The 27379-nt window shown below is 41.3% G+C and overlaps 3 protein-coding genes across 4 annotated transcripts; all 3 read right to left on the reverse strand.

Moving 5' to 3' along the window:
- Positions 1–3886: 3886 nt before the first annotated feature.
- Positions 3887–6680, reverse strand: tmem141 (transmembrane protein 141). The gene is made up of 5 exons (XM_058383910.1): positions 6524–6680; positions 6351–6417; positions 5419–5502; positions 4406–4513; positions 3887–4095 (listed from the first exon to the last, which is right to left on the reverse strand). The coding sequence occupies exons 1-5, from the start codon at positions 6575–6577 to the stop codon at positions 4034–4036; spliced, it is 375 nt and encodes a 124-aa protein (XP_058239893.1). The 5' UTR covers positions 6578–6680; the 3' UTR covers positions 3887–4033.
- Positions 6681–7294: 614 nt separating this feature from the next.
- LOC131348736 (uncharacterized) lies at positions 7295–15911 on the reverse strand. 2 transcript variants are annotated; one of them, XM_058383909.1, is made up of 13 exons: positions 15570–15911; positions 13848–14082; positions 13576–13670; positions 12854–13053; positions 12681–12759; positions 12413–12588; positions 11977–12306; positions 11063–11299; positions 9993–10062; positions 9378–9546; positions 9213–9281; positions 7710–7797; positions 7295–7586 (listed from the first exon to the last, which is right to left on the reverse strand). In XM_058383909.1, exons 1-13 carry the CDS (start codon positions 15705–15707, stop codon positions 7502–7504), a joined length of 1971 nt encoding a protein of 656 aa, XP_058239892.1. In that variant the 5' UTR covers positions 15708–15911; the 3' UTR covers positions 7295–7501. The 2 variants fall into 2 exon arrangements, with proteins under 2 accessions (XP_058239892.1, XP_058239891.1); XM_058383908.1 differs by having other exon boundaries at positions 10901–11299; positions 15570–15910.
- A 6615-nt stretch (positions 15912–22526) lies between these two features.
- zmynd19 (zinc finger, MYND-type containing 19) lies at positions 22527–26781 on the reverse strand. Its single transcript, XM_058383886.1, has 6 exons — positions 26522–26781; positions 24708–24767; positions 24307–24413; positions 24067–24207; positions 23776–23956; positions 22527–22781 (listed from the first exon to the last, which is right to left on the reverse strand). Exons 1-6 carry the CDS (start codon positions 26570–26572, stop codon positions 22638–22640), a joined length of 684 nt encoding a protein of 227 aa, XP_058239869.1. The 5' UTR covers positions 26573–26781; the 3' UTR covers positions 22527–22637.
- Between the last annotated feature and the right edge of the window lie 598 nt (positions 26782–27379).

A 27379-nucleotide genomic window follows, 5' to 3' on the forward strand; every position in this document is an offset into this window, starting at 1 on the left:
TTTCTCTTCCACATTTTTTCCCCCCCAATAGATCCGCCCTTGGAACGGTTGCTCACCGACGCTCTCATTGGCTGCTCGGTGAACTGCTTCACGCTGATTGGCTGCTACAAACGCAACAGGGTTTGAGTTTTGTTCTTTTTGGATTTGAATAGCAGTGGGGCAGGAGGGTTTATTTTCACATGAGCTAGTATAGTCTCCAGATGGCTATGAAACATAATAGTTCTCTCTTTCTCTGAAAGAAACACATTTTAGTCTCTTATAGCCTACTAACCTATATCAGCAGTGCTGGGTAATCTAAGCAGTAAAAGTCTGTAGAGAAATAGCCACTTCATTTTGCAATCTGTGGGACATCAACTGACCATTAAATCACTTTCAGTGAATTCATTCATTCATTTATTCAACTACATTAGAACTACTTTAACAATTCTACAATTGTTTGATTTGAATTCCTCAATAATGATTCAATTCCGTCTTCCTGTCCTAAATATTGTAATTATGAGACTCGATTACATCCTGGGACTGCGTCTTTCCGAGTTAAAGAGTATGTCGTTTACAGTATATTTAAGATTTAAGTGGTAAGTTTGCAGTGTTAAACTTTTTGTCATTGGTGATACAAACCTTTTTGTTAAGTTTAAACAAAAATTTTTCTCACACAATTCACTTTTTTCCTACCAAACCACTGGAACACAAACCGTGTCATAAAATCACAATCTCTGAATTCACGATGGGACGACGGGAAGGAAGCATGAGTTGCATGAGGTTGCATTTGCATGCATGCATATAGAAACAGTTGTGCCATGTTAGAGTTGTTCCAGATCATCGCTATCCACTTCATCCTGGTCAATGGGAAACTCTAAACTCATACAGGGGGAGAACATGCAAAGAACCTCAACATCAACCTGAGCTCAGGATCGAACTGTAGGCCCTGGAGCCGTGAGGCATGAATAATACCCTTTGCACAACATTTAGAAATGAATATACTCTTAATGGATATCAGAACTAATAGCCTAATTTATTTTTTATTTGTATGGGCTGAAATGAAAAGCTCCTTGTCTCCTTGTTCTGGGCTCAGATTATCCAGAACCAATTCAGATCCGAACCTCTAAGAGCTTGTACAGACACTCTATAATACTGCGGTGGAAAATAAGGTTTAAATGTTAGCAGTGATGCAGGCATCCATCAACAATATGAAGGTATCATTCGAAGAAATGAGGACAGTTATCATAAACTATGGCAACAAATAGGCATACAAAATTAATAAATGTGTTTATTCAGTGTGATGTATTACTATATAAGGTATAAATAATTTACTAAGGCATTCACATATACACTGAATAAATAATGCACAAATATTAAAAAAAATAATAAACCAAAAATATTTCAAAAAATAAACAAAAATGTATAAAAAAATATTTAAAATAAGATACAAAAAATTTAAAATAAACACAGAACAAATAATTTACATATACACGATAATGCATTTACAAATTCATTTCATACATACATTTATTTATTCGGTATAACTGATTATTACTTAAGGTATAACATGGACATGAAGGAACAGCAGAGTAAACTTTACTGACCATTAAAGCATATTAGTAATGAATTTGGCTTTCACAATTAATGATCATGATTGTAGATTTGATGCTAGTAACAAACATGTAAGGTCAGCACAGAGGGCAATGAGTCCACCACACAGCTCCAGGGTCTGGAGTTCGATCCTGAGCTGTGGATCCATCATGACCCTGACCAGGATAAAGCAGCTCCTAATAAATTCATAAATGAATGAACAAAGGCATATGACTAGAAAGAGACCAGGAATTGTAGAATTGTTTCCTGGGCAGAAACAATGCTGACCATTAAATAGCCTTCATCCCTGATCACCTTTCTGCAAGGTCTCCTGCAGGTTATCTCTGATATTTCACAATCATTCAAGCAAACACACTTCTTTATTGCAGTTCTTCACTTCCTACAAAACTTAATCATGCACAGAAATTCATAGTCCATCCTTTCCTTTTAGCTCTTTCTCAGTTCTTTTCGAAGAAATGCTTCTTAAAGTATCTTAAAGCTTTTATATAATATGAATAGCTCTGGATTAGGACTACATGCAGGGTCTAAAATTATTTCTCAAATTCTGTTCCCATGCTTAAAATCCCTATTGCACTGATCATAGCATTAACACTTCAAAAGCCTACCTCATTATTATTTTTTAGTATTATTACTTTACTTATTCTGTAAGTACAATGAAATAGGAAAAGCTCCAAGCAGTGTTAAGTGGTTAATCTGGGGCTAAAAATTGTAAAAGGTTTCTAATCTCTGTTACAGACTGAACTTTGGTCTCTCTGCACAACCTGACTAAAATACAGCCTTTGTTTTCCCAAATCCCAAAGATTTAATTTCACACGAGCTCACAGATATCAGACAGACACTGAAATTAGGTCAAGATAGAAACCTAATTGGATTTGAACTGACCATCCATTTTTCAGCCTTTATTTTCTCCTCTATACCGACAGTCACTGTCTTTTCCATTACGGCTAAATGAGTGGGCTCTCCACATAGCTCTTACACCCACCAGGCATAACATTATAACCACCTGCCTAATATTGTGTTGGTCCTTTTTTTGCAGCCAAAACAGCCCTGACCCGTCCTGCACTGTGTATTCTGACACCTTGCTATCAGAACCAGCATTAACTTCTTCAGCAATTTGAGCAGCAGTAGCTCGTCTGTTGGATCGGATCACACGGGCCAGCGTTCACTCCTCACGTGCATCAATGAGCCCTGACCCTGTCACCGGTTCACCACTGTTCCCTCCTTGGACCACTTTTGATAGATACTGACCACTGCAGACCGGGAACACCCCACAAGAGCTGCAGTTTTGGAGATGCTCTGATCCAGTCGTCTAGCAATCACAATTTAGCCCTTCATCAAACTCGCTCAGATCCTTACGCTTGCCCATTTTTCCTGCTTCTAACATCAACTTTGAGGACAAAATGTTCACTTGCTGCCTAATATATCCCCCCCACTAACAGGTGCCATGATGAGGAGCTAATCAGTGTTATTCACTTCACCTCTCAGTGCTTATAATGTTATACCTGATCGTTGTGTATTTCCAACTCTTAATTCTATTAAAAGAACCACTAAACCCCCTAAAATCCAATATTTAACATTCATACCCAAATTCCTCACTTTCATAACACCTTTAGTTCCATTCTAGTTACTGAAAGACTGTAGTAATCTATTATCTAGTAATAATAGTCATTAGTACCATGTATTAAGACATAAATATTTTAACTATTGAGTAATATGCTAATGTAATGTGAGGTCTACAAACATTTTACATGCTGTATCTCTACTGCAAGGTCAACCATGTTCAGTTCCGTAACACATTATGACTGATATTGCCAGGCAATGAGTACATTCCTGCCAAATGTATCATTTAATATAAAGAAATAGTCTTCATGTGCTTAAGAAACCTCTCTATTAATAATACTCCATAACTAAGGCATAAATAAGGCATTTTGTATTTGCTTTTGAATTGTATTCAATATTATCTTTTGATGTAAAGGTTAAGATATCTGATAGAAGAAAACAGATCTTGAAATCAAGTAGAATTGATTTCATGTAGAATTAATCTTGATTTCATGTAGAAATCAAGATTAATTTTTTTTTTCTCATTTTTCTTACAACTCTAATTTCACATCTAAAAATGAATTAAAAATAGTTACGTGTACAAAATGCGGAAATGAATCAAATTTGTTCCTGTAATAATCTGCAATTATGAAGTTTAGGCCCTGCCCAATTATAAAATTATAATTCTAATAAAATTATAATGTAATTCACCACAAGGTGGATAAACAGGGATATTACAGAAAGTACAAATAAAAAGCCGACACAAGTCCAGGATTATACATTTATTAACTTTTTTAGAACAGATAAAAATAGAAAAGCAGGCAGGTCAAACCCACTCCAACATGAACTCAATTCAAAAGTCCTAACTTCGCCGATATTGCTGCAGTCACACTATCGTTAACGTTTACTCCATTCTGTCTCCGTATTTTGTGACTTTGGGAGCTGGGGGTGTTTGAAGCTCATTCTCTGAATAAGAAAAGAGAAAACAACGTAGTTAGGGTTTGTGAAAAATTATCACTACTAGCAAAACAACAAAGACTTTAAGGGAAGCAGTGATAAAAACTCATTAGATAACATTTGTGTATTCATGATACGTGACATCAAGTCATGGTATCTTCACAAAGTGGTGTAGAGACATGATTTCAACCCTGCTGTTCCACAGATTTTGGATTGAAACGCTATGAAATATGAAATGAAGTCATTACGAAATACACCTTTAAAATAGAGTCTCAGAGTCGGATTCGTTTAAAGGAACAGATGAAGAGAAAAGATTTACCAGTTGGACTGGAATCAGGTACTTCTCCTTTCTCCAATAAAACCCACAGCTCTGTGCACTTTGTCGTCTCCAAACGTGTCACTGTGTAGCTGAACACTGAGGAAGCCACTGCAGAGAAGGTTCCAGAAAAAAGATAGAAAGTCACAGTATATACAATGGAGTTAACACTTTTGAGACCTAGGTCACTATTAAAACTGAGGCGAATTGATCATGTTAACTCCTTCAGATTTTTTCCTGAGTCTTATCCCTTCTATTAAAGCCGGTCTTGAGACGACACACCAGTGGATTTTTATCTAAAATGGATCATCAGGTTTTACACAAACTTGTCGAGAGTATGTGAAAGCTCGAGTGCATACACTGACCAGGCATAACATTATGACCACTGAGAGGTGCCGTGAATAAGACTGATGATCTCCTCATCGTGGCACCTGTTAGTGGGTGGGATATAGTTGGCAGCAAGTGAACATTTTGTCCTCAAAGTTGATGTGTTAGAAGCAGGAAAAATGGACAAGCGTAAGGATTTGAGCGAGTTTGACGAAGGGACAAATTGTGATGGCTAGACCACTGGATCAGAGCATCTCCAAAACTGCAGCTCTTGTGGGGTGTTCCCGGTCTGCAGTGGTCAGTATCTATCAAAAGTGGTCCAATGAAAGAACAGTGGTGAACTGGCGACAGGGTCATGGACGGCCAAGGCTCATTGATGCACGTGGGGAGCGAATGCTGACGAGCTACTGTTGCTCAAATTGCTAAAGAAGAATTTAATGCTGGTTCTGATAGAAAGGTGTCAGAATACACAGTGCATGATGGGTCAGGGCAGCAAAATTGGGGAGCAACATAATATTACGCAGGTGGTCATAATGTTATGCCTAATAAGAACGAATTGAAACATTTTGGGGGTTTTTTCTATACTACAGTAACCTCAAAAAGTTTACTTTACAAATGTTCAAATTTGCACAGAAGGTGATTTTTACATAAATTTACAAGTGAGGCATTAACATGGAACAATATCTTACCAATAGATACTAGAAGGTTCCACTTGAGCGGATACTTCAGTCTTTTCGGTATTGCTTGTTGTGCTAAAAACAGGCTTATTGTACCTGGGTAATAAACAGAAGCATCATGAAACAGGGAATAGAGGAAACGTTTAAGAACTGTTGTATGCTTTACAGATCTAGTTGATCCTTATTATTACTACAAGTGTAAAGTGTGCTGTGATTATAGGGAGAAACAAGATGACCCTTTCCTGTTCTAACATGACTGCACACCAGTGCACAAAGCAAGGTCCATAAAGACATGGATGAGCGAGTTTGGTGTGAAGGAACTTCACAGAGTCCTGACCTCAACCTGATAGAACACCTTTGGGATGAATTAGAGCGGAGACTGCGAGTCAGGCCAAAACTGGAACGTCTGCCTTTACATGAACGTGAATGTTTTGCAGCTCTAACAGTTTCAACTCTCCTGGGAAGGCTTTCCACAAGGTTTAGGAGTGTGTTTATGGGACTTTTTGGACCATTCCTCTAGAAGCACATTTGTGAGGTCAGGCACTGATGTTGGACGAGAAGGTCTGGCTCACAGTCTCCGCTCTAATTCATCCCAAAGGTGTTCTATCAGGTTGAGGTCAGGACTCTGTGAAGTTCCTCCACACCAAACTCTCTCGTCCATGTCTTTATGGACCTTGCTTTGTGCACTGGTGTGCAGTCATGTTGGAACAGGAAGGGGGTCATCTCTGAACTTTTCCCACAAAGTTGGGAGCATGGAATTGTCCAAAATGTCTTGGTATGAAGCTGAAGCATTAAGAGCTCCTTGCACTGGAACAACACCTGGATTCAATGATTTGGAGGGGTGTCCCAAAACTTTTGGCAATGTGGAATATGTTTAAAAAAATCCCAATCATAATAATGTCCATGAATTTTAATTATCCAAATAGAATTGCTCAGATACAAACCAATTATGAAGCTTCCTGTTCCTTTCATAAATGCACGGGACTGGCAGGCAGCGTATTGTTGCAAACCCTTAGTGTGAAGAGATATTACATTACTTAAGTTATTAAATAATGCATTAATAGGTCATGATTATGTTTTAATTAATATAGTGCAGAATAAAACTAAAGCAGCACACCGGGTGTTTGTCCACGAGCGCGTCATCCACCTTCCGGAGTCCGAGGTTGACCATTGCGTGTTATTCTTATACTAAAGCCTCCACTAGGAGAGAAGTGCATCAGGCAGCTGGTCTCACTTCGGGAATGTTTACTTCCGTGTAAACAGCGAAAAGAAGACTTTGAATCGGTATTATTTTCCTTTATCATGCCATCAGCGTCTTCTAGCGACGTGGAGTCGCCACTGCGTTCACATTGGACCGAAATTAAATTACTGCATCTAATATTGTCCTACTTAATATTTGTATATAATGTGTCACACACATACGGTATATAGTTTATTTTTCTGTTCCTTGTTATGAAAATGAAATGTCTTCATGTCTGACGTAAAATTAAATTGAAAATAAATAAATAAATAAAAATAATAATTTCCTTGATCCTTGATTACCTTATTCAGATCGTAGCTCCTCCCACTAAGCATTAGTTACCTTATTCATGTATTAGCCCCTCCCACAAACCATTAGCTCCTGCCCTAAGCTTTACTTAGTCCAGCTCCGTCTCACAGCCAACGCCACAAACATATAGCCCCTCCCATTGAGGTGTGGCCACTCCCACTGAATATTACCTGATGAAAAAGATTCAAGGGTCAGTCTAAAAGCCAGATCAATAAAGACCATTGTGAGTTCTCTTTCGGTGTTTTTGTATCATGTTTTCTATTCTGCTTTGTATTTCAGAGTAGGAAAAAGAAGAAGAAAAATAAAAAACAAAAATAAAAACATGCTTGAACACTTGAATAAAAGGTGTTAAAGACACACTGAGATTATTTTTATTTCTCTATGATGCATTCAAAATAACTAAACATTTTGTTAAGATATAACAAAAGCATTTGTACAAACTGAATAATGCGATCGTTTTTTTCCCACCAGGATATAAAAATCCCTTTCACTGCATCCAGAAGGGAATATTTTATGGCAACAGCTACAGAGTAAATTATAAAGTCTTTATGAAAGCTTGGTTCCACTCTGTGAAATGCTCGGGCAAAATCGTCCTTTCAGCCGACTGTTCGCTCTTGACCCCATCACAAGCCTAACATTAGAGAGGGAAAAAAACACATAAATCAGAACATGCAGAATAAGTCTTTCCTATCCAAAACTGAACTAGACGTCAAATGGACTTCAGATCTCCAGGCCTGAAAATGTGCAGCTGTACCTTTTTCTGTGTGTGTCATGCTGGTGATCTGTACGAGTAACATCACACCAGTTATAAGAGACAGGCTGGAGGAGTCTTACATTCTGATCTGAACCAAAACAAAGATGACTGTTATTTCCAAATATTTATGCACACGTGATTAATTACAAGGGAGGCGTTTGTAATGAATAAAAGGTTATGCTGTTATTGGAAACTGATGCAGTGTGGGCCTGATATTTGTAGGTGGAACCTGATACACTATATTGCCAAAAGTATTCGCTCACCTGCCTTGACTCGCATATGAACTTAAGTGACATCCCATTCCTAATCCATAGGGTTCAATATGACGTCGGTCCACCCTTTGCAGCTATAACAGCTTCAACTCTTCTGGGAAGGCTGTCCACAAGGTTTAGGAGTGTGTTTATGGGAATTTTTGACCATTCTTCCAGAAGCGCATTTGTGAGGTCACACACTGATGTTGGACGAGAAGGCCTGGCTCTCAGTCTCCGCTCTAATTCATCCCAAAGGTGTTCTATCGGGTTGAGGTCAGGACTCTGTGCAGGCCAGTCAAGTTCATCCACACCAGACTCTGTCATCCATGTCTTTATGGACCTTGCTTTGGTCACTGGTGCACAGTCATGTTGGAAGAGGAAGGGGCCAGCTCCAAACTGTTCCCACAAAGTTGGGAGCATGGAATTGTCCAAAATGTCTTGGTATGCTGAAGCATTCAGAGTTCCTTTCACTGGAACTAAGGGGCCAAGCCCAGCTCCTGAAAAACAACCCCACACCATAATCCCCCCTCCACCAAACTTTACATTTGGCACAATGCAGTCAGACAAGTACCGTTCTCCTGGCAACCGGCGAACCCAGACTCGTCCATCAGATTGCCAGATGGAGAAGCGCGATTCGTCACTCCAGAGAACGCGTCTCCACTGCTCTAGAGTCCAGTGGCGGCGTGCTTTACACCACTGCATCCGACGCTTTGCATGGCACTTGGTGATGTATGGCTTGGATGCAGCTGCTCGGCCATGGAAACCCATTCCATGAAGCTCTCTGCGCACTGTTCTTGAGCTAATCTGAAGGCCACATGAAGTTTGGAGGTCTGTAGCGATTGACTCTGCAGAAAGTTGGCGACCTCTTCGCACTATGTGCCTCAGCATCCGCTGACCCCGCTCCATCAGTTTACGTGGCCTACCACTTCGTGGCTGAGTTGCTGTCGTTCCCAAACACTTCCACGTTCTTATAATACAGCTGACAGTTGACTGTGGAATATTTAGGACCGAGGAAATTTCACGACTGGATTTGTTGCACAGGTGGCATCCTATCACAGTTCCACGCTGGAATTCACTGAGCTCCTGAGAGCGACCCATTCTTTCACAAATGTTTGTAAAAACAGTCTGCATGCCTAGGTGCTTGATTTTATACACCTGTGGGCATGGAAGTGATTGGAACACCTGATTCTGATTATTTGGATGGGTGAGCGAATACTTTTGGCAATATAGTGTATTTGTAGGTGGAACTTACTTATCTGTTGGTTGATAAGAGGAAGCCTCCCTTTGTCTCCTTTTTCAGCTTGACAGTCTAGCAGTACAACTTGAACAAAATGATTTAAGAATATATATCTAAAACATATATTTACTGACAGACAAAATGTTTTAAATCACTGGTTTAGCATAGAGAAGATTATACCTCGGTTGATTTTCGATCTGGGATGTACGGGGTGTGAAGACGACCAAGGTGTGTGTTCTTTACACCCTCGGCGTAGCAGTATATGGCGCTCGGATGGAACCATACCTGTATGTGAACTGTCTTTGGTATTGCTTAACTGTGCATTAGCATCCAACTCAGCAACAAAACTCTAAAAGAGAAGATTCACACCACGTGAAAATCATTCAGCAATTATGTAGAATAATTCATATCAGATACTTCAAGTGATTAAGTATTAAACATCAAGGTTCACAGCAGTAGCTGACATTCTTTCTTGACATACATTCCCTTAAGGAGGAAATAAAACACATTCAGATTTAGGTCTTCTGTCCTGAATTGAGTTGTTACAAAACACTGACATTGAAGATCTTCTAAATATCTCCACACAGAAAACTTCATTAGACTAAGGATCATTAGACTAAGATTAAGGATCATTAAGAGAAGGATCATTAGACTAAGATTAAGGATCATTAAGAGAAGGATCATTAGACTAAGATTAAGTTCCTGTGTATTAGCGGACCAATCAGATTCCGGGATTCGAAAGCGTTGTGGTATAATATTTCATAATGAGGTATTAGACTGCATGATTAGGTGTACCTCCTCAGACGTCACCCTGGAAGATTTGTTTTTCTCGGGATTGTGTGATTGCACCATCAGAGGTGGCAACCTGTTAAACACAAGCGACGATAAAAAACCATTCTCAATTCAAACTTCATTGAAAAACAATGTTAAATTGGAAAATAACAATGTTTAACTAGTGAACGCCCAAATTATTGAACTCAGTTGGGACCTGTGCTTGTGTTTTTTGAGTTCGATTTAGGAGAACAGAGAACCCTGAAAATGTGAGGAAGAAGCACTAAAGTCAAATGTCTTTTTATCCTTTTCATTGGGCTTGTGGTATCTTGTCTGAGAGTCTTACATACAGGTATCATATAGACTATTTCCAAAAGTATGTGGACACCTGATCATCACACCTGAGCATCATGCCATTCCAGATGCAGTTCCCACTGTTGCTCCTCTCTTCCGGAAAGGCTTTCCATTAGAGGTTGATTATTCAGCCTTAAAAACATTAGGGAGATCAGACAGAGGTCTGGGGTGCAGTTCGGTGTTCCAGTTCATCCCAAAGGTGTTCAGTGGGGTTGAGTCAGAGTCAAGGCTCTGTGCAGTACACTGGAGTACTTCCACTTCAACCTTGACAAAACCATAATCTTTAAGGAGCTCACATTGTCATGCAGGAACATGTTTAGGCCTCAGAGAAACTGTAATTCTACAGTGTTTTTATAGAATTATATGCTTCTGATTATGTGGCAACAGTTTGGGGAGAGGCCACGTATGGGTGTAGGATGGTCAGGTGTCCACTTTTGGCCATTATTAGTAACCACATCGCACACGTTAACAATACTGCTGTATTATAAAATGGCCTGACAAATCTATGAAAGTATTTCAAAGTAAATGCTATTTGTCTGTCTAAAATTCATTCTGAAATATAACAGAATTTCTCTTGCCTGTTCATGTTTACATGTTCATTCTTGGCGGTGCGTTTAGTGACAGCCCGGCACTCATAGCGCCCCCTGGAGGTGATGGCTGTCACCGTGCAGGTGTATAGTGTGTTGGCGGTAAGATGGCGTGCCATGTGCCCACACTCACTGCCCATGTATACCACACACCCGTTCAGACGTAGCTCGTATGACATGAGGCGACCGAGTGGCACCGCTGGAGCAGACCAGAAGATTTGTAGCTTGTGGCATCCCAACACAGCAACCACCAGGCCTCTGGGAGCGTGATCTTGTCCATCTGCAGTATGAATAGTAACACTACACCGGGAACTGCTTGTGTCTCCTGGACCCAGTGCACAAATGCTTATTGTGTATGTAGTGCTGGGAGACAGCGATCTCACTATAGTCCTGATGGAGAGAAGAGTGAAGAGTCCTGAGGATGTGATAGTTTGTGATACATTGGTTTCTGTGCAAACAGCTGATGCAGAACCTTCTTCATAGATGTTTAAGTATCTAAAATACACAGACCAGGTATAACATTATGACCAGCTGTCTAATATTGTGTTGATCCCTATTTTGACCCTGACCCGTCATGCACTGTGTATTCTAACACCTTTCTATCAGAACTTCTTTAGCAATTTGAGCAACAGTAGCTCGTCTGTTGGATCGGATCACATGGGCCAGCCTTCACTCCCCACGTGCATCAATGAGCCTTGGCCGCCCGTGACCCTGTGGCTGGTTCACCACTGTTCCTTTCTTGGGCCAATTTTGATAGATACTGACCACTGCAGACTGGGAACACCCCACAAGAGCTGCAGTTTTGGAGATGCTCTGATCCAGTGGTCTAGCCATCACAATTTGGCCCTTCATCAAACTCGCTCAAATCCTTACGCTTGTCCATTTTTCCTGCTTCTAACACATCAACTTTGAGGACAAAATGTTAACTTGCTGCCTAATATATCCCACCTACTAACAGGTGCCATGATGAGGAGATCATCAGTCTTATTCACGGCACCTCGCAGTGGTCATAATGTTATGCCTGATTGAAAAAGGCAGAAATCTCAGTATATTAATATTACACGTACTCCAGTTCTGTGGTGGTCTCCAGCAGCACATTGTCACAGTAAACCTGGAATGATCCCGGCTTGATGACCCCTTCTGGCTCCGCCCATTTTAGTCGCACCTCAGTAGCTGTGCAGGAGATAACACACAGATCCTGTGGCGGACCCGGTCTAAGCTCCACCCCTTTCACCCTTATCTCCACAAGTTCACTAAAGGGACTCGTGTCACCATCTGACGTAGAGAGATTAAGCCGTAGAGACAGAGATTTACTGTGTTTGTGCTGGAAATGGGAATGAGGTAAAGTGATTTGACACCGTGGGCCACGGTACAACAGGGTATCTCCATCAAAGAGACTAGAGAAGACGAAAAAAAGGAGGGGAGCGACATCATCAGCAAATGATGATCAAAATCATCGACAGTATTGATCCATGATCCCATTCTCAAACTGAGTATTACTACCTATAGGTAACTTCTAGGCCACTTTCAGGCTCCAGTCTCTCCCATGATGCAATGCAGGCCATTGACTGATGTTGGACAGTAACAGGGGATGGTTTAGGCAGGCGCTTCAGCTTCCTCAGGCATGCGCTAAGCTCCTCCTGCAGCTCCGAGCCCGTTGATGGAGACACAGAGAGAAGCTGGAGATGAGATCGAGAAGATTGTAATAGATAAGTACTATGAAACATGAGTGTACTAAAAAAATAATGTAAAAATAATTTAAAAAAAACACCTTCAGTTGATCCTCCAAAGCGTTGTGCTTTCTAACCCGAGTCACTCCATTTGGTCGAGACACGAACTCTCTCACTGTCCTGAGAGAAAGCCACAGCAACAGTTTAAGCAATCTGTACAAAAATCTTACAAGGAATGCGAAGAAAATGACTCAATCATGCCAAAGGAACTCACATTGCAGCAAACCAAGCGCTATCTCTGTCTTCACTTTTCAATAAACCTAGCAGACCGTCCAACAAACCAGGTAAGGATGGGCTCTCCATTAACAAGGCATGTCCATCATCCTTAGATGCCAGACAACTCAATGCAAAGCAAGCTGTTTGCCCAGCCTCTGACTCCGCCCCATTGGACAACAGCACCTCCAGACCACTAACCTGGGGGTAAGTGATAAAGTCAGTGATGGAGCAGATGATTACAGTCCTTAATTACCGAGACTGAGTATACTATAGGTATTAAAGCAGGAGTAAGTAACTTTGTTAGACTTGAAATATTTATCAATATGGCTTCTAGTCACAAAACTATTCACATGCAAGGAGTATCTCACTTTCCTGAATTTCTTCTAATGATGTAATTATCTCCTGCTTTTAATTTATAGTTTCCTTCTATGCACATCACTATTTTTGCTATCCCTAGTGTTTTTTTGACCTCTATTAATGTCCATAGTTTAACAACTTACTGTATATACTATACAGAGCTCTGGATTTGAATTGAATCTCATAGCTTTTGTGCTTATGCATCTATTAACAGAATCCATTTGCATCTATTAACAGAAAACTTTGAACAAAAATGTTACATATGGCAGCTTTAAGTTTCAGACTCTACTTTTCTGAGCTTGGCATAACCACAAGTATATACTCCTTGGCGAGGTCATGTAGCAAAGAATGCTGCTTTCTTACCAGCTTTTGCTCTTTGGCTTCAGCCAGAATGAGGCATGTGCTTTGTTTATTCCCACACAAACAGCCAATAGTGAAGGACGCATTCATAGCAGTGTCTAAAAGCATATCATACAATCAACAGTAATTCACAATACGTCTAAATTCATGACCCGACTTAAAGCCTGGTTCTTACAGCTGTATGTTTGTTCATACTTGTAGCATTGTTTATAACTAGTATAACAGAATCCTTACACGTTTTTCTAAGAGCTGAGATTACTCTCATTGGGACTGACCTGTGCGGCTGTGAGTCAGACACTGGACTAAACGTCTGAAAATCACTGAGGCTGAAGGATGACTTAGAAGCTTTTGGCAGGCCGGTTCATACAGAGAGAGCCGTGCTAGAATGAGAGCTGCCGTGTTAACCATTCTCTCTCTCTCGTGGTTCAGAAGACAGGTGACTCTCTCAATTACTTGACCGAAAACTATAGGGTCCTGAAGCAGCCACTGGAGTCCTGATGGCGTCTCAACCTAATGTAGGTATATAATGTGCACAGAATTCAGGATTATTTTGGAGACAGCAACATATATACCAGAGTAATACAAGAATAGAAAAAAAGCTGATGGGTCTGACATATCAGACTTAACAATCAAAAACCATTGCACCAATGATGCACTTAAACACATATTATAAAGATGACTACACGCTCCAAACTACACTGTCAGAAATACACTATATTGGTTTTTTATAAGGTTTTGGGACACCGTTCCAAATCATTGAATTCAGGCTTTGTTTTTCAGGGGTTGGGCTCGGTCCCTTAGATCCAATTAAAGAAACTCTTGATACTTCAGCGTACCAAGACATTCTGGACAATTTCATACTCCCAACTTTTTAGGAACAGTTTGGGAATGACCCCTTCCTGTTCCAACATGACTGCGCACCAGTGCACAAAGCAAGGTCCATAAAGACATGGATGAGTGAGTTTGGTGTGGAGGAACCTGACTGGCCTGCACAGAGTCCTGACCTCTACCTGATAGAACACCTTTGGGATGAATTAGAGCGGAGACTGCGAGCCAGGCCTTCATGTCCAACATCAGTGCAACATCAGTGAAATGGTCAAAACGTCCCATAAACTCCTAAAGTTTGTGGAAAGCCTTCCCAGAAGAGTTGAAGCTGTTAGAGCTGCAAACTCCATATTAAATTCATGTGCATGACGTCCCAAAACTTTTGGCAATATAGTCTAAATCTACCCTACCGGACCACCAACCAAATGTTAATATAGTAAACCTTTCAAATATTCGACATTAAGGCCCAGTGATTAAAGGTACACCAATTCAATTCAGTTTTATTTGTTTAGCTCTTTTAACAATGTACATTGTCACAAAGCAGCTTTACATAAAAATAACACCACATACACCTTCTAACGTAAAGGATACTACATACTAAAGGTGTGCAAACAGTGTACACTAAATTATACCGTACCAGCGACAAGGAACGTATAGTTTGCATGATGTTTTTTTGCCTGTAGTTTGCATTTCACCTGAGCAACTAAACATAGATATAGTATACCTTTAAAAATAACTGGAGCTTAAGTATCACCGAATTTATCTGTAAAGTTTTACTTTAAACAAATAAATAATTAAACAAAGACCCAGAAATTTGTTGTCACAAAATAGTGTAAAACAATAGAAAATGATCAGTATCCATTTAGGATATAGATACAAATCTAGCTACAATTTTCAAACAACTGTGTTAGCTAGTTACAGCAAATTAGCATAAGATGAGAAATGTTGAGCTACCTATGAAACAAAAACACTTAATCGAAAACACTTCACAAACAGCTATTGTCAATTGTTGGCTATTTGCTGATGTGTTTGTCCAGTACAATATCACCGATAATCACATCATAACCAATGAAGTGGCAACCTCACACGGACCATCACCAACCCTTTAGATGAACCACAAAACAAGGCTTTCATCTCTCAGTGAGATACATTTCAGGGTGTGTAAACATTACCAATGACGCCATGACTCCAGCAGCATTCAGTACAACATCAGGCTCGTCTTTCGACAGGAGTTGTCCTAATGCCTGGTAAAGATCGCCGTTAGTCCATTCCTGCCTCTTCTGCAGCGTGGCTTCATTTTCAAACAGCATTGCAAAGATGTAAGTGGCTGAATTTTGCCCAAACTGAGAAGTCACAGAGTAGAACCAGCACACAGCACACTCAGAAGGGTTTGCTTATCAACGCTGCATCCCCCACAGACCCTCTGTCCCTGGTCCAAGGCAATAAAACGCTAACCTACGTGTCGGAGCTGACGGTTTTATGAGCTGGTTTTTTGTTCTAGCTGGAGTTCAACTGCAGGACACTCAGAGATTGTGGAAAAACAAAAGCCGAGGCCTTGAAAGCATTTACAACTCGCTGCTGAGAGAGATAACTTTCATTGCTAGCTGGCTTCCCTGTGTGCATTTATGGTCAAGCTGTGCAGCTGAATGAATCTCGTAAATAAACCTTTACATAGGTTGAATATTTTTTGCCATGAACTTAAGCTTGCTTATGCTGGTGTAAACACTGGATCAATGCAATGGTCTCCTCTAGAGTAACAAATTCTCTTCCACAAGAAAGTTTGTAGACTCTGTTCCAAGCACCATAAATTAATTCTGATACATATAACTGGATTAATCAGTAGTAAAATACAATCTGTTGATGTTTTTTGTTTTTCACACTGTGTTTAAATCCCAGGAGATCAGTAGTTGCTGAAATACTATTCAAACCGGCTCACCTCGTACCAACATCCATGTCACAATTAGAGTCATCGAAATAATACTTGTTCTTTATTCTGATGTTAGATGTGAACATGATCTGATGCTCTTGACCTGCAGGATTCTTGCATTGGGCTGATTGGCAGTCAGCATCACAAAATTACACACAGAGCAAGAAGTTTTTCTTATATTACCGTATATAATTTTACTATCAATATCAATATTAAATAATAGTTAGACGTTTGAGTAAAACCACTGGTGTTAGATTAATTTAGTTCTGACAGCGTTTCCTTTACTAAAACTGTCCCAATGCAATGCTATGGAGACTGAAGGCTAGTAAGTCAGGTTCTGTTGTCAGGACAAGGAGGCCTGGGGTTCAGATGGCATGTCAGTTCACCCTAAAGGTGTATATTGAGGCTGAGATTAAGTCTGTGTGTGCTTGCAACTTTATGGCAACAGTTCGGTGTATAAGGCCCACATACACCAATCAGGCATAACATTATGAGCACTGAGAAGTGAATAACGCTGATGATCTCCTCATCATGGCACCTGTTAGTGGGTGGGATATATTAGGCAGCAAGTCAACATTTTGTCCTCAAAGTTGATACACTATATTGCCAAAAGTATTTGCTCACCTGCCTTGACTCGCATATGAACTTAAGTGACATCCCATTCCTAATCCATAGGGTTCAATATGACGTCGGTCCACCCTTTGCAGCTATAACAGCTTCAACTCTTCTGGGAAGGCTGTCCACAAGGTTTAGGAGTGTGTTTATGGGAATTTTTGACCATTCTTCCAGAAGCGCATTTGTGAGGTCACACACTGATGTTGGACGAGAAGGCCTGGCTCTCAGTCTCCGCTCTAATTCATCCCAAAGGTGTTCTATCGGGTTGAGGTCAGGACTCTGTGCAGGCCAGTCAAGTTCATCCACACCAGACTCTGTCATCCATGTCTTTATGGACCTTGCTTTGTGCACTGGTGCACAGTCATGTTGGAACAGGAAGGGGCCAGCTCCAAACTGTTCCCACAAAGTTGGGAGCATGGAATTGTCCAAAATGTCTTGGTATGCTGAAGCATTCAGAGTTCCTTTCACTGGAATTAAGGGGCCAAGCCCAGCTCCTGAAAAACAACCCCACACCATAATCCCCCCTCCACCAAACTTTACACTTGGCACAATGCAGTCAGACAAGTACCGTTCTCCTGGCAACCGCCAAACCCAGACTCGTCCATCAGATTGCCAGATGGAGAAGCGCGATTCGTCACTCCAGAGAACGCGTCTCCACTGCTCTAGAGTCCAGTGGCGGTGTGCTTTACACCACTGCATCCGACGCTTTGCATTGCACTTGGTGATGTATGGCTTGGATGCAGCTGCTCGGCCATGGAAACCCATTCCATGAAGCTCTCTGCGCACTGTTCTTGAGCTAATCTGAAGGCCACATGAAGTTTGGAGGTCTGTAGTGATTGACTCTGCAGAAAGTTGGCGACCTCTTCGCACTATGCGCCTCAGCATCCGCTGACCCCGCTCCGTCTGTTTACGTGGCCTACCACTTCGTGGCTGAGTTGCTGTCGTTCCCAAACACTTCCACGTTCTTATAATACAGCTGACAGTTGACTGTGGAATATTTAGGAGCGAGGAAATTTCACGACTGGATTTGTTGCACAGGTGGCATCCTATCACAGTTCCACGCTGGAATTCACTGAGCTCCTGAGAGCGACCCATTCTTTCACAAATGTTTGTAAAAACAGTCTGCATGCCTAGGTGCTTGATTTTATACACCTGTGGCCATGGAAGTGATTGGAACACCTGATTCTGATTATTTGGATGGGTGAGCGAATACTTTTGGCAATATAGTGTATGTTAGAAGCAGGAAAAATGGTCAAGGATTTCAGCGAGTTTTACGAGGGCCAAATTGTGATGGCAAGATCAGAGCATCTCCAAAACTGCAGCTCTTGTGGGGTCTGCAGTGGTCAGTATCTATCAAAAGTGATCCAAGGAAGGAACAGCGACAGGGTCATGGGCGGCCAAGGCTCACTGATGCACGTGGGGAGCGTCGATCCGATCCAACAGACGAACTACTGCTGCTCAAACTGCTGAAGAAGTTAATGCTGGTTCTGATAGAAAGGTGTCAGAATACACAGTGCAGGACGGGTCAGGGCTGTTTTGGCAGCAAAAGGGGGACCAACACTATATTAGGCAGGGGGTCATAATGTTTGGCCTGGTCAGTGTATGGGCATGATAGTCAGGTGCCCACAAAGACATAAAAAAATCTCATTAAACAAACAGTTGCATATAGGAAATCAAATTGGACTCCCAAATGGTAAAGCAGAAAAGTTTACCCTACCTTTTGGAGATCGTAATTTTAAATACTGACAACGGCATTGATCCAAAGCTCTGGAGCCGAGAGAGAATACAACAGTACTAACTGGGTGGTGGGTGGGAACTGGCCAAGACCAAATGAGGGGAAATTTATTTATTTAAAGAGAAAGAGAGAGAGAATGGAATGAAAAAAGAAATTCCACATAAAATAAATGAGTGGAAATGGTTTCTAACACCTAAATTTGTTGATTACCTGCATTTTCCCCTATATGCTGTGCTTTCAGTCTACTGCAGTCTATTACAGTGCTCATATTCTTCTTTACTAGCGTTACACTTTCATTGCCAGTAAAGCAGGCCCCAACATCCAAGAACATCTAATTCTTTAAACATACTTGGGTCAACAAAGTCCATCCAAAGTCCAACAAAGTTTCCATCGTCATAGCTAGATTTTAAGCAACCCATGGTGCATTGGTATGGCCATCAACTTTTCCCACCATTCGCTTATATAATATAATGCAAATGTACAGGTTCAAAGATGCAAGGCACAAACACACTAAACATAAGACTAGGGAGAATTAGAGGTGTGAACATCTGGCTGTAGATCAGTCTGTCTGAAAACTCATTAGCTGAAGTCTTACACTTCCCTGGAGCAACATTTCTTTACTTTGTACTGATTTGGCTTGAAACACACACTAATGCACGCTGACTCATAAATGAAGGAGTATCCACTCTGATAGGTTTAAGTGCATTGTTCTGTGGCATTCTGGGAATTTAACACACAACCTTCTAGCCATTAGCACAGAACTGTAATCACGTATTACAAAACTATATGGTGCAAGTCAAACATCAAGGCATGTTACTCCAATAAACATTTTAAAATCCTTTATTTATTGAAACACTACTCACAAAAAGTTAAGGATATTTGGCTTTTGGGTGAAATTTATGGAAAATGTAAAAAGTTCACGCTACAGTGATATATCATGAAAGTAGGACATTTAAGGAGAAGCATGCAATGGTGATTTCCTCATCTCAAACAATTTATTGAAACAAAAGCCAACAACAGTGGTGGGTATACCACAACAAAAAAAGTCAATGTCTCAATAATTTGTCACGTGCCCTTGACAACGACGTCTCATGCTGTTCACGAGTCGACTTATTGTCTGCTGAGGCATGGCATTCCACTCTTCTTGAAGGGCGGCCCTTAGGTCACTGAGGTTCTGGGGTGCAGGGTTACGAGCCTCTACATGGCGACTCGGCTGATCCCATAGGTTTTCTAAGGGATTCAAGTCTGGAGAAAGTGCAGGCCGCTCCATTTGAGGTACCCCAGCCTCCAGCAGCCATTCATTGTCATCCATGAAGATGAAATAAGGCCTGTGTTGTTCATGCAGGGGCACAATGACTGGATTAATGATGTTATTCAGGTAGTATTGGCTTGTCACTGTACCATTCACAAGATGTAGGGCAGTTCTGTATTGAGTAGACACACCTGCCCAGACTGTAACACCACCACAACAGTGGCTGATGCATAGCGCTCTCCTTGACGTCTCCAACACCGTTGGCAGCCATCATTTCTGCTCAACGTGAATCGACTTTCATCAGAGAACAGCACTGAGGCCCACTGGTCTCATGATGTCAAAATGTGAACAGCATGATGAAGAGGACTGTTTAAATACCAATTCTAACTGAACCAGAAAATTTATTGGTTGATTCATGGATCAAACACCAGTTGTGAATTTTGCCTTTAAGCACCTTGTTAGAGAACAGCAAGTTCTGCAAAAAGTACTGAAACACTGAACAGTTGGACATGTGCATTCAAAAGTGTACAGAAGGTCAAATTAAGTTCACCTGGAAACGTTATAGTGCATTTTAGGTGCATCCTGAAATTTCACCCGAAAGCCGAATATCCTTAACTTTTTGAGAGTTGTGTGTATATATATATATATATATATATATATATATATATATATACACACACACACAATATTGCCAAAAGTTTTGAGACGTCTGCCTTTTACATGCACATGAATGTAATATGGAGTTGGCCCGCCCTTTGCAGCTATAACAGCTTCAACTCTTCTGGGAAGGCTTTCCACAAGGATTAGGAGTGTGTTTATGGGAATTTCTGACCATTCCTCTAGAAATGTATTTGTGCATTTGCTCAGTCTCCACTCTAATTCATCCCAAAGGTGTTCTATCAGGTTGAGGTCAGTTCCTCCACACCAAACTCTCTCATCCATGTCTTTATGGACCTTGCTTTGTGTACTGGTGCATAATCATGTTGGAACAGGAAGGGGTCATCCCCAAACTGTTCCCTACAAAGTTGGGAGCATGAAATTGTCCAAAATGTCTTGGTATGAAGCTGAAGCATTAAGAGTTCCTTTCACTGGAACTAATGGGGTCAAGCCCAACCCCTGAATTCAAAGTTTGGAGGTGTCCCAAAACTTTTGGCAATATAGTGTATATGACACTGCTTTTATTCAAATCACGATCTAGTAAAAATGCAACCCTTTCAGACACACTTCTCTGGTATAAACATTCATTTCTCACATCATACTTTATTTATTTTACAGTGACAACAGTCGGATATCCGACATTACGCCTCCTTGTGTAGATTTATTTTATTTTTTTTACATATTTAAAGCATACTGTAATTCTTATTTAATAAAATTAAAAAATAAGGAAAAAAAACCCTGCCCCAAACGCAATCATTCTGTAGTCTCCCCACCCACATGACAAAGATGAAAGTGAGGATATTCAGTGCACAGTGTTCAACCCTATCTGGATAAATAAACACATTGGTACACAACTGTCAACAAATAGCATGTATACCTGCAACACATGCAAGGTTTGTGTGCATGTCCGTGCGCATCACATTAAAGTTCGATGAAGTTGCCTTACATTTAAGAGGAAGACACACTTTGAACATGTGTGCATGTATGCCTTTGTCACTTTTTTTTTTGTTTTTTTTAAAAGGTTCAGGTTTATACAAAACACAAAAAGAGAGGGGAGGGGAGGAAAGGTACAGATGTTACACTGAACAAGAAGGATTGACAAACAAATAACCCTAAGCATCAACTTGCAGAAAGATGACAGTGGATGCTGAATACATTAGACGACTGTGCGCATTTTCAAGTTTTTGTTTTTTTTTTGTTTAGCCCAGGACATCCCTTGAATCCAAAATGCTAGTGACAGAGCGTGAACATTGTTTAATGGAAGGCGACTAGGATTTTTTTTAATGCAGCACTGAGAGCAATATCAGAAACTCGCCACAGGAACAAAAAGTGACAACATCCCCAGGTTCAATAACAACTCTTCCCTACCCAGTCCGTCCACCCATCCACGGAATAGAGAAAAATTCTATTACTTCAGTTGATAATCGCATGACACGTGCACGCACGTGCACACACACACACACACACACACACACACACACACAATACTGGTAGTGTGAATTTCCACAGTCCTTTGCTGCACACCTGGGGAAAGATACGGCAGGTAAGCGGGCGTGTGCATGTGCACGGGAAGTCCGACTGGGAGAGGAAAAAAAGTACAGTGAAGAGGTCCGTTATTCCGTCTCTTTCTACAGCAGGCGTGTTCCTCGAGACCAGTGGCTAACACTTCACGACGGGCGTGAGGATGGAAGGAAGGAGTGAACTCTCGACAGTCCGTAATAGAGGAAGTCATGATGGCGTGGTGTTTTTCTTCACAAAACACACATACATAGCAGCAGCCTTTTATTGATCTCCCTCTAAAAGAAAAAAATCCCCCCATAACAAGCCAAGGAAATGCCGAAGTTTGGGAAGCAAAAAAAAGGTTTTTCATGCCCCCCGCCCCATACTCAACAGGCCTGCCTTTACCAACCGACACGTCCCCCATCCGGTTAGTCAGTCAGTAGATCTTTTTTTTTTTTTAAATATTTTAACGCTGTCGTTTTTGCAATTCTTTGCAAGTCCCGTCCCACAGTCCCCCCTCTGACCCCATTTTTGAGCAATGGGGGTTCAGGGGATCACCGTTCAGGCTCGGACTCCAAGGCCAGGACCCGCTTGCGTTCGCGGCACTGCTTCTTATGGGCCGGCCAATCCCTCTGCTGACACTGTGAGCCACAGTAGCGTGCCACCTGACAGCGGCCACAGATATTGAACTCTCGCAGCTGAGAAAAGAAAAAAAATAGGAAAAATCTATTTCAATTTTCTTACTAAAACAAGAAAGAAATACAATGCTCATTTAACGTTTCATGTTAAATGTCTGAAGCATTAAAAAAAAAAAAAGCTTTAAAGAGTAAGCTTTAAGCAAAGTAAGCTTGTGTGTTTGTATAAAAATGTGTTTAAACGTAATATGATTTTTACACAGTAGTGTGAAAACACACTTCTGCATCAATAACCCAGGAACGACGGCCGTGGGAAAAGCTTCTCTCTCTTATTAAAGAACTTAATGTTACTATTCTTAAACACCGTATCCTTACTAAAATCTGAGGGAAAAAAATAAACGTCAGAAAACTTTTGAGATATGGTCTGCACTCGGCTTTACTCGCGTGGAATGCTGCCATTACTGCAGGCTGACAAATGTGCCGTGTCTTGCGCTCGAAAGAAACCGCAGGCGTACAAAAGTGCAGAGCCATGCGCACACAATGTAACAGAAGCTAGTTTTAGTTAACATTAACGTGTTTGTTTTACTCGGGACTCAATGCCAAAGCATGCTCTTTCAAGGTTCAGTGCATTTCATTCAGGAAAACAAGAATCAACGATAAGAGGAAAAACAAATAAAGCCTTTATGTGTGTGGAAATCACAGTTACTAACATGTGCACCAGATTTACAAAAAGTTATGTATTACAACAAATACACCCTGTACATTTTCAGTACTTTGGTAACAAGAGAACTTTTAAACCGGTTACCGGAGACTTCTCCTGGATTTTGCATCACTAAATCGCCTATAAAAGTACATATTTACAAGACGTGACTTTCAGTGTTCTTTAAGGAGCATGTTTACGGCTTATAAAACAAAAGGTAGATTTTGACAGCGTGGGTACAACAATGCCCGCTCTCTGGATGAGCTGATGGTATTGGTCCTTGACTCAGATCCAAGCGAACCTTTTTTCATAAGATTATCACAGCAAAGTGTACAGGAGCAATGTGACAGTACTGACCCTCCTCTCGATGAGTGAGCACGGGGGATAGTGACACTCGTAGTAAGTGCAGGAACACTCCTCCTCCTCCACCAGCTCTCCGTTAGCGTTGTAGTAACGTGTGCGTCCCAGCTCCAAGTACTGCTCCTCCACCGGATCGGCTGGAACCTGCTGGATGGCCAGCCAGTATAGTGACTGCTCCCTGTGGAAATATCACAAGTCTCACATGAGCAGACAAAAAGAGCATTAACAAGCCTATATGTGATTAATTTGGTGCATCAAGGCTCTAGCTCAGAGCTGTGTAAAGTCTACCTTTGTTTGCTAGACAGCTCCTCCGGTTTGGGAGTCCAGCCAACAGGAACAAGGCGCAAATTGTCTAGACGGTTGTCCACCGTGACCGAGTTTATGTGGACAACTTGGAAGCTAGGAGCAATGCCGCCTCTGTGCTTTTCCCTGTTCGCACACATTCAAATTAAAACACAAAAGCGGAACGTAATTAAGACGTACAAGCTCAAAGAATACGATTGTGCTTGTTGAGAACGCTGGACCTACCAGAGTAACTCGTGCAGAGGCCGACCGGCCCACCGCCCTTTGCTTATATCGAAGGCGTATGCAAAGATCTTCGCTCCGTTGCCATCAGCGTCAACCTCCATGCGTGCCTGAACATCAGCGAGAGAATTCCAGAAAATGTAACGGAAGACAAAATTGCTTGATATGGCAGAAAGGTAAGCATGCATCAAAAATTTTGCTTGTGGATTAAAAATTATGACTCACATAATTCATTTACTTCCATATGCCTACAACTTACCACCACACGTTTAACAGTAGCTCCAAATCCACATAAAACATGCTTATAGCTAAGTTCATCAAGTTAGAAAACAGTCAGAAAAGCTAGAAAACGGACAAGAAAGCATTTTAAACCCTCGTCACCCGATCAGCGTCAGTGTTCTTACCTCAAAGGCATAGTTCTCCACCAGTGGTATATCCTGCTCATCGATGAGGGTGTATTTTGTCTACAAAAACAAATAAATAAATCAATCATACATCACTATGACTGACAGCATCCTTTGAGACAAAACTAATTTTTTTCTTAACGGCAAATACAATCATCTCAAAGTGGACTCTGGGGACATTTGTTTCATTTTAAATGTCGCTACAGATAAAGATAAATCACTAAACACTATTATGGTCATTATAACCATTACTAAGTCATTAGAGATATGTGTAACTTACTCGAACGTGACGATTTTAACCCAACCCGTAATCGCTTAAGTTAATCTCATTTCCATAATTATACCAGACTTCCTCTCAACACCTCTCTTATCAAGCGTAGGTATGCCACAGAAGAAGAGTGGCGATATGACGGATGACCGGTTGACTACCTTAACGACCGTAACTTTTTCAAAATATCCATGCAAATGCTCACTAAAAAAAAAAAAAAAAAAAAAAAAAAGAAGAACGGTCATCTAGTACGCCTGAGATTGTCACCCTGTTCGCATCCAGCTCTGCTTTATAACGTTACAACAGAGAATTCCATGTACATTTTAAACAATTGCTTAAAGAAAAAAAAAAAAAAAAAGTGTACGGGATTTTTGTCCGTAACGTTAAATTTTCACCACGTTTTTGAGCGACAGATTTGCACCACTGAAAACAATGGTATTTTTAGATACGGTCATCATACTCTGGACATTTCAACACCCCTTACTCCTGAAATAAACTTCATGGAAATCTGACGTCACATGACATTTCTGGTTAATTACAGAACCATGGAGAAGTTATGACGTAGCTATAGGGAATTGACGGAAAACAAAACAGATCAAAATCAATCAACTTCATGCTGCACATGACCTCAGAGTGAACTCCTGGACCATACCTCTGGTCACTGCCAGGACAAGATATCGGACTGAGAAACAAAAATGTTGATTTATTTTAAAAATCCACTACTATCTTCAATCACGAGCAAGCCCAGGAGATGTGTCCCAGGCCCACACCTTGTCTCTGAGCAGCGTTTACCGGATGCCCTCTAGTGTTCCGCCATGCAGCGGCCTGGCACACGGTCTGGGTCTGATTCTGCTCTTAAAGGAGGTGTACATCTGGATGGATGCTGGTTAACACAAACAAAACCTGTCCCGCCGCATTAAAGCCTCGCAACACAAACTCAACACACTACTTTAAAACAACTAAACCGACATCTTAGTTAGCGCTTCTTTGTCAGGATAATTGGGTTAAGTGAGCTGGTTAGTTAAGTTAGCTAGCTAGCATGCTAGTGTTGTTCCTCAACACCACCACCACCGACATGCCGGTTGGAGTCACGCCGCAAATGTTCCTGTTTATTTCCCCTCTTTAATTTTCTAATTAAGCCGGTTTCTCCGTAAACGTGCGACTAGGCAGAACCGCTTTAAAACGTTCAAGAGCCTTTTTTTGACAGGTCCGTTTTAGACATCATCTATTTTTGTTTTTTTTTTTAAAAAAAAGAATGCTAGCCTTGTTAGCATTGGCTAGCGCGGCAAACGCTCGCGCAATTGAACGACTCGGGATTTCTTTATATGAAGGAAAACCTCAACACACTGCTGAAGTGTTAATTTAATTTAAACAGCGAAACACACACACGCGCGCGCGCGCGAGCGCGCACACACACACACACATGCTGCGATGTAATAAGTGACTGTCCAGAGAAAATGTCCGCTTTTTTTATTCTTACTAAGCTATCTTAATGTTTTTTTGTGACCCTCCCCTCGGCGTCGCACATGGCAGTCCCGAGGCTCACCTTCCCGGCCACACGGCCCAGGCGAACAATCCCGAGCTTGAAATCCGACATTAGACGAGCTGTCCAGCACGGACTGAGACGGAATGAGCGGCCGCGGCGGTGTACAGGTATAGGAGGCTAGCTCGGGCAACCCCTAACCCCGAGTTTCATCCAAGTTTTCTCCCTTTTTTTGCTGGATATTAGGGTCAGCCGTTGCCCAACTCTTCCCCGCCCGCCGCTACCAAAACCACCGCGATGCGAAACGCCGCCGAGTGGCGCTGGAAAAAGCTGCCAGCTTTCGGAGCAAGAATCAACCAATCAGCGCAGAGGGCTGGCCGCTTTCGTCCAATAGGAGCGTTAGATATTTGACAGTGACTGACGTTGCACCTTTCCGCTACTAGAACGTTAAAACACAAAACGTTTGGCGTCGAGGTATTTAATCAGAACGACCAATCAGAATTCAGAGTTCAACTACAAGGCCCGCCCACTCACTCCTGTGCATGACGCCATTGGACGACTCTTGTTTCTACGTAGCAGTCCCACGTCATTTTAGCGCGAAACCGAGAGCCTAGGCAAAAAGAACCGAGTGCTATGAACCGATATAGCACAAGTTGTGTATAGTCTAGGAAGGTCTTGGGGGAAAATATTTAGTATATTTAAACATCCGTGTGATAAAATCAATCCGTATTGACTTGCAGATAAATCCTAGAGTTAAAAAATATTGTCTTATAAAAATGACATGGTTATATCTTGACAAAACTTGGTATTCTGTTTGGAATTCCAAAGACACACTTCACATTGCATTAACATTCTGTTTTCTTTATCATTTGTTACCTTTTCTAAATTTTTTGAGAGCTGTCAAGTGACCTGGTGGTGTGT

The sequence above is a fragment of the Hemibagrus wyckioides genome, linkage group LG28 (genome assembly GCF_019097595.1).
Source record: "Hemibagrus wyckioides isolate EC202008001 linkage group LG28, SWU_Hwy_1.0, whole genome shotgun sequence".
Lineage (NCBI taxonomy): Eukaryota > Metazoa > Chordata > Actinopteri > Siluriformes > Bagridae > Hemibagrus > Hemibagrus wyckioides.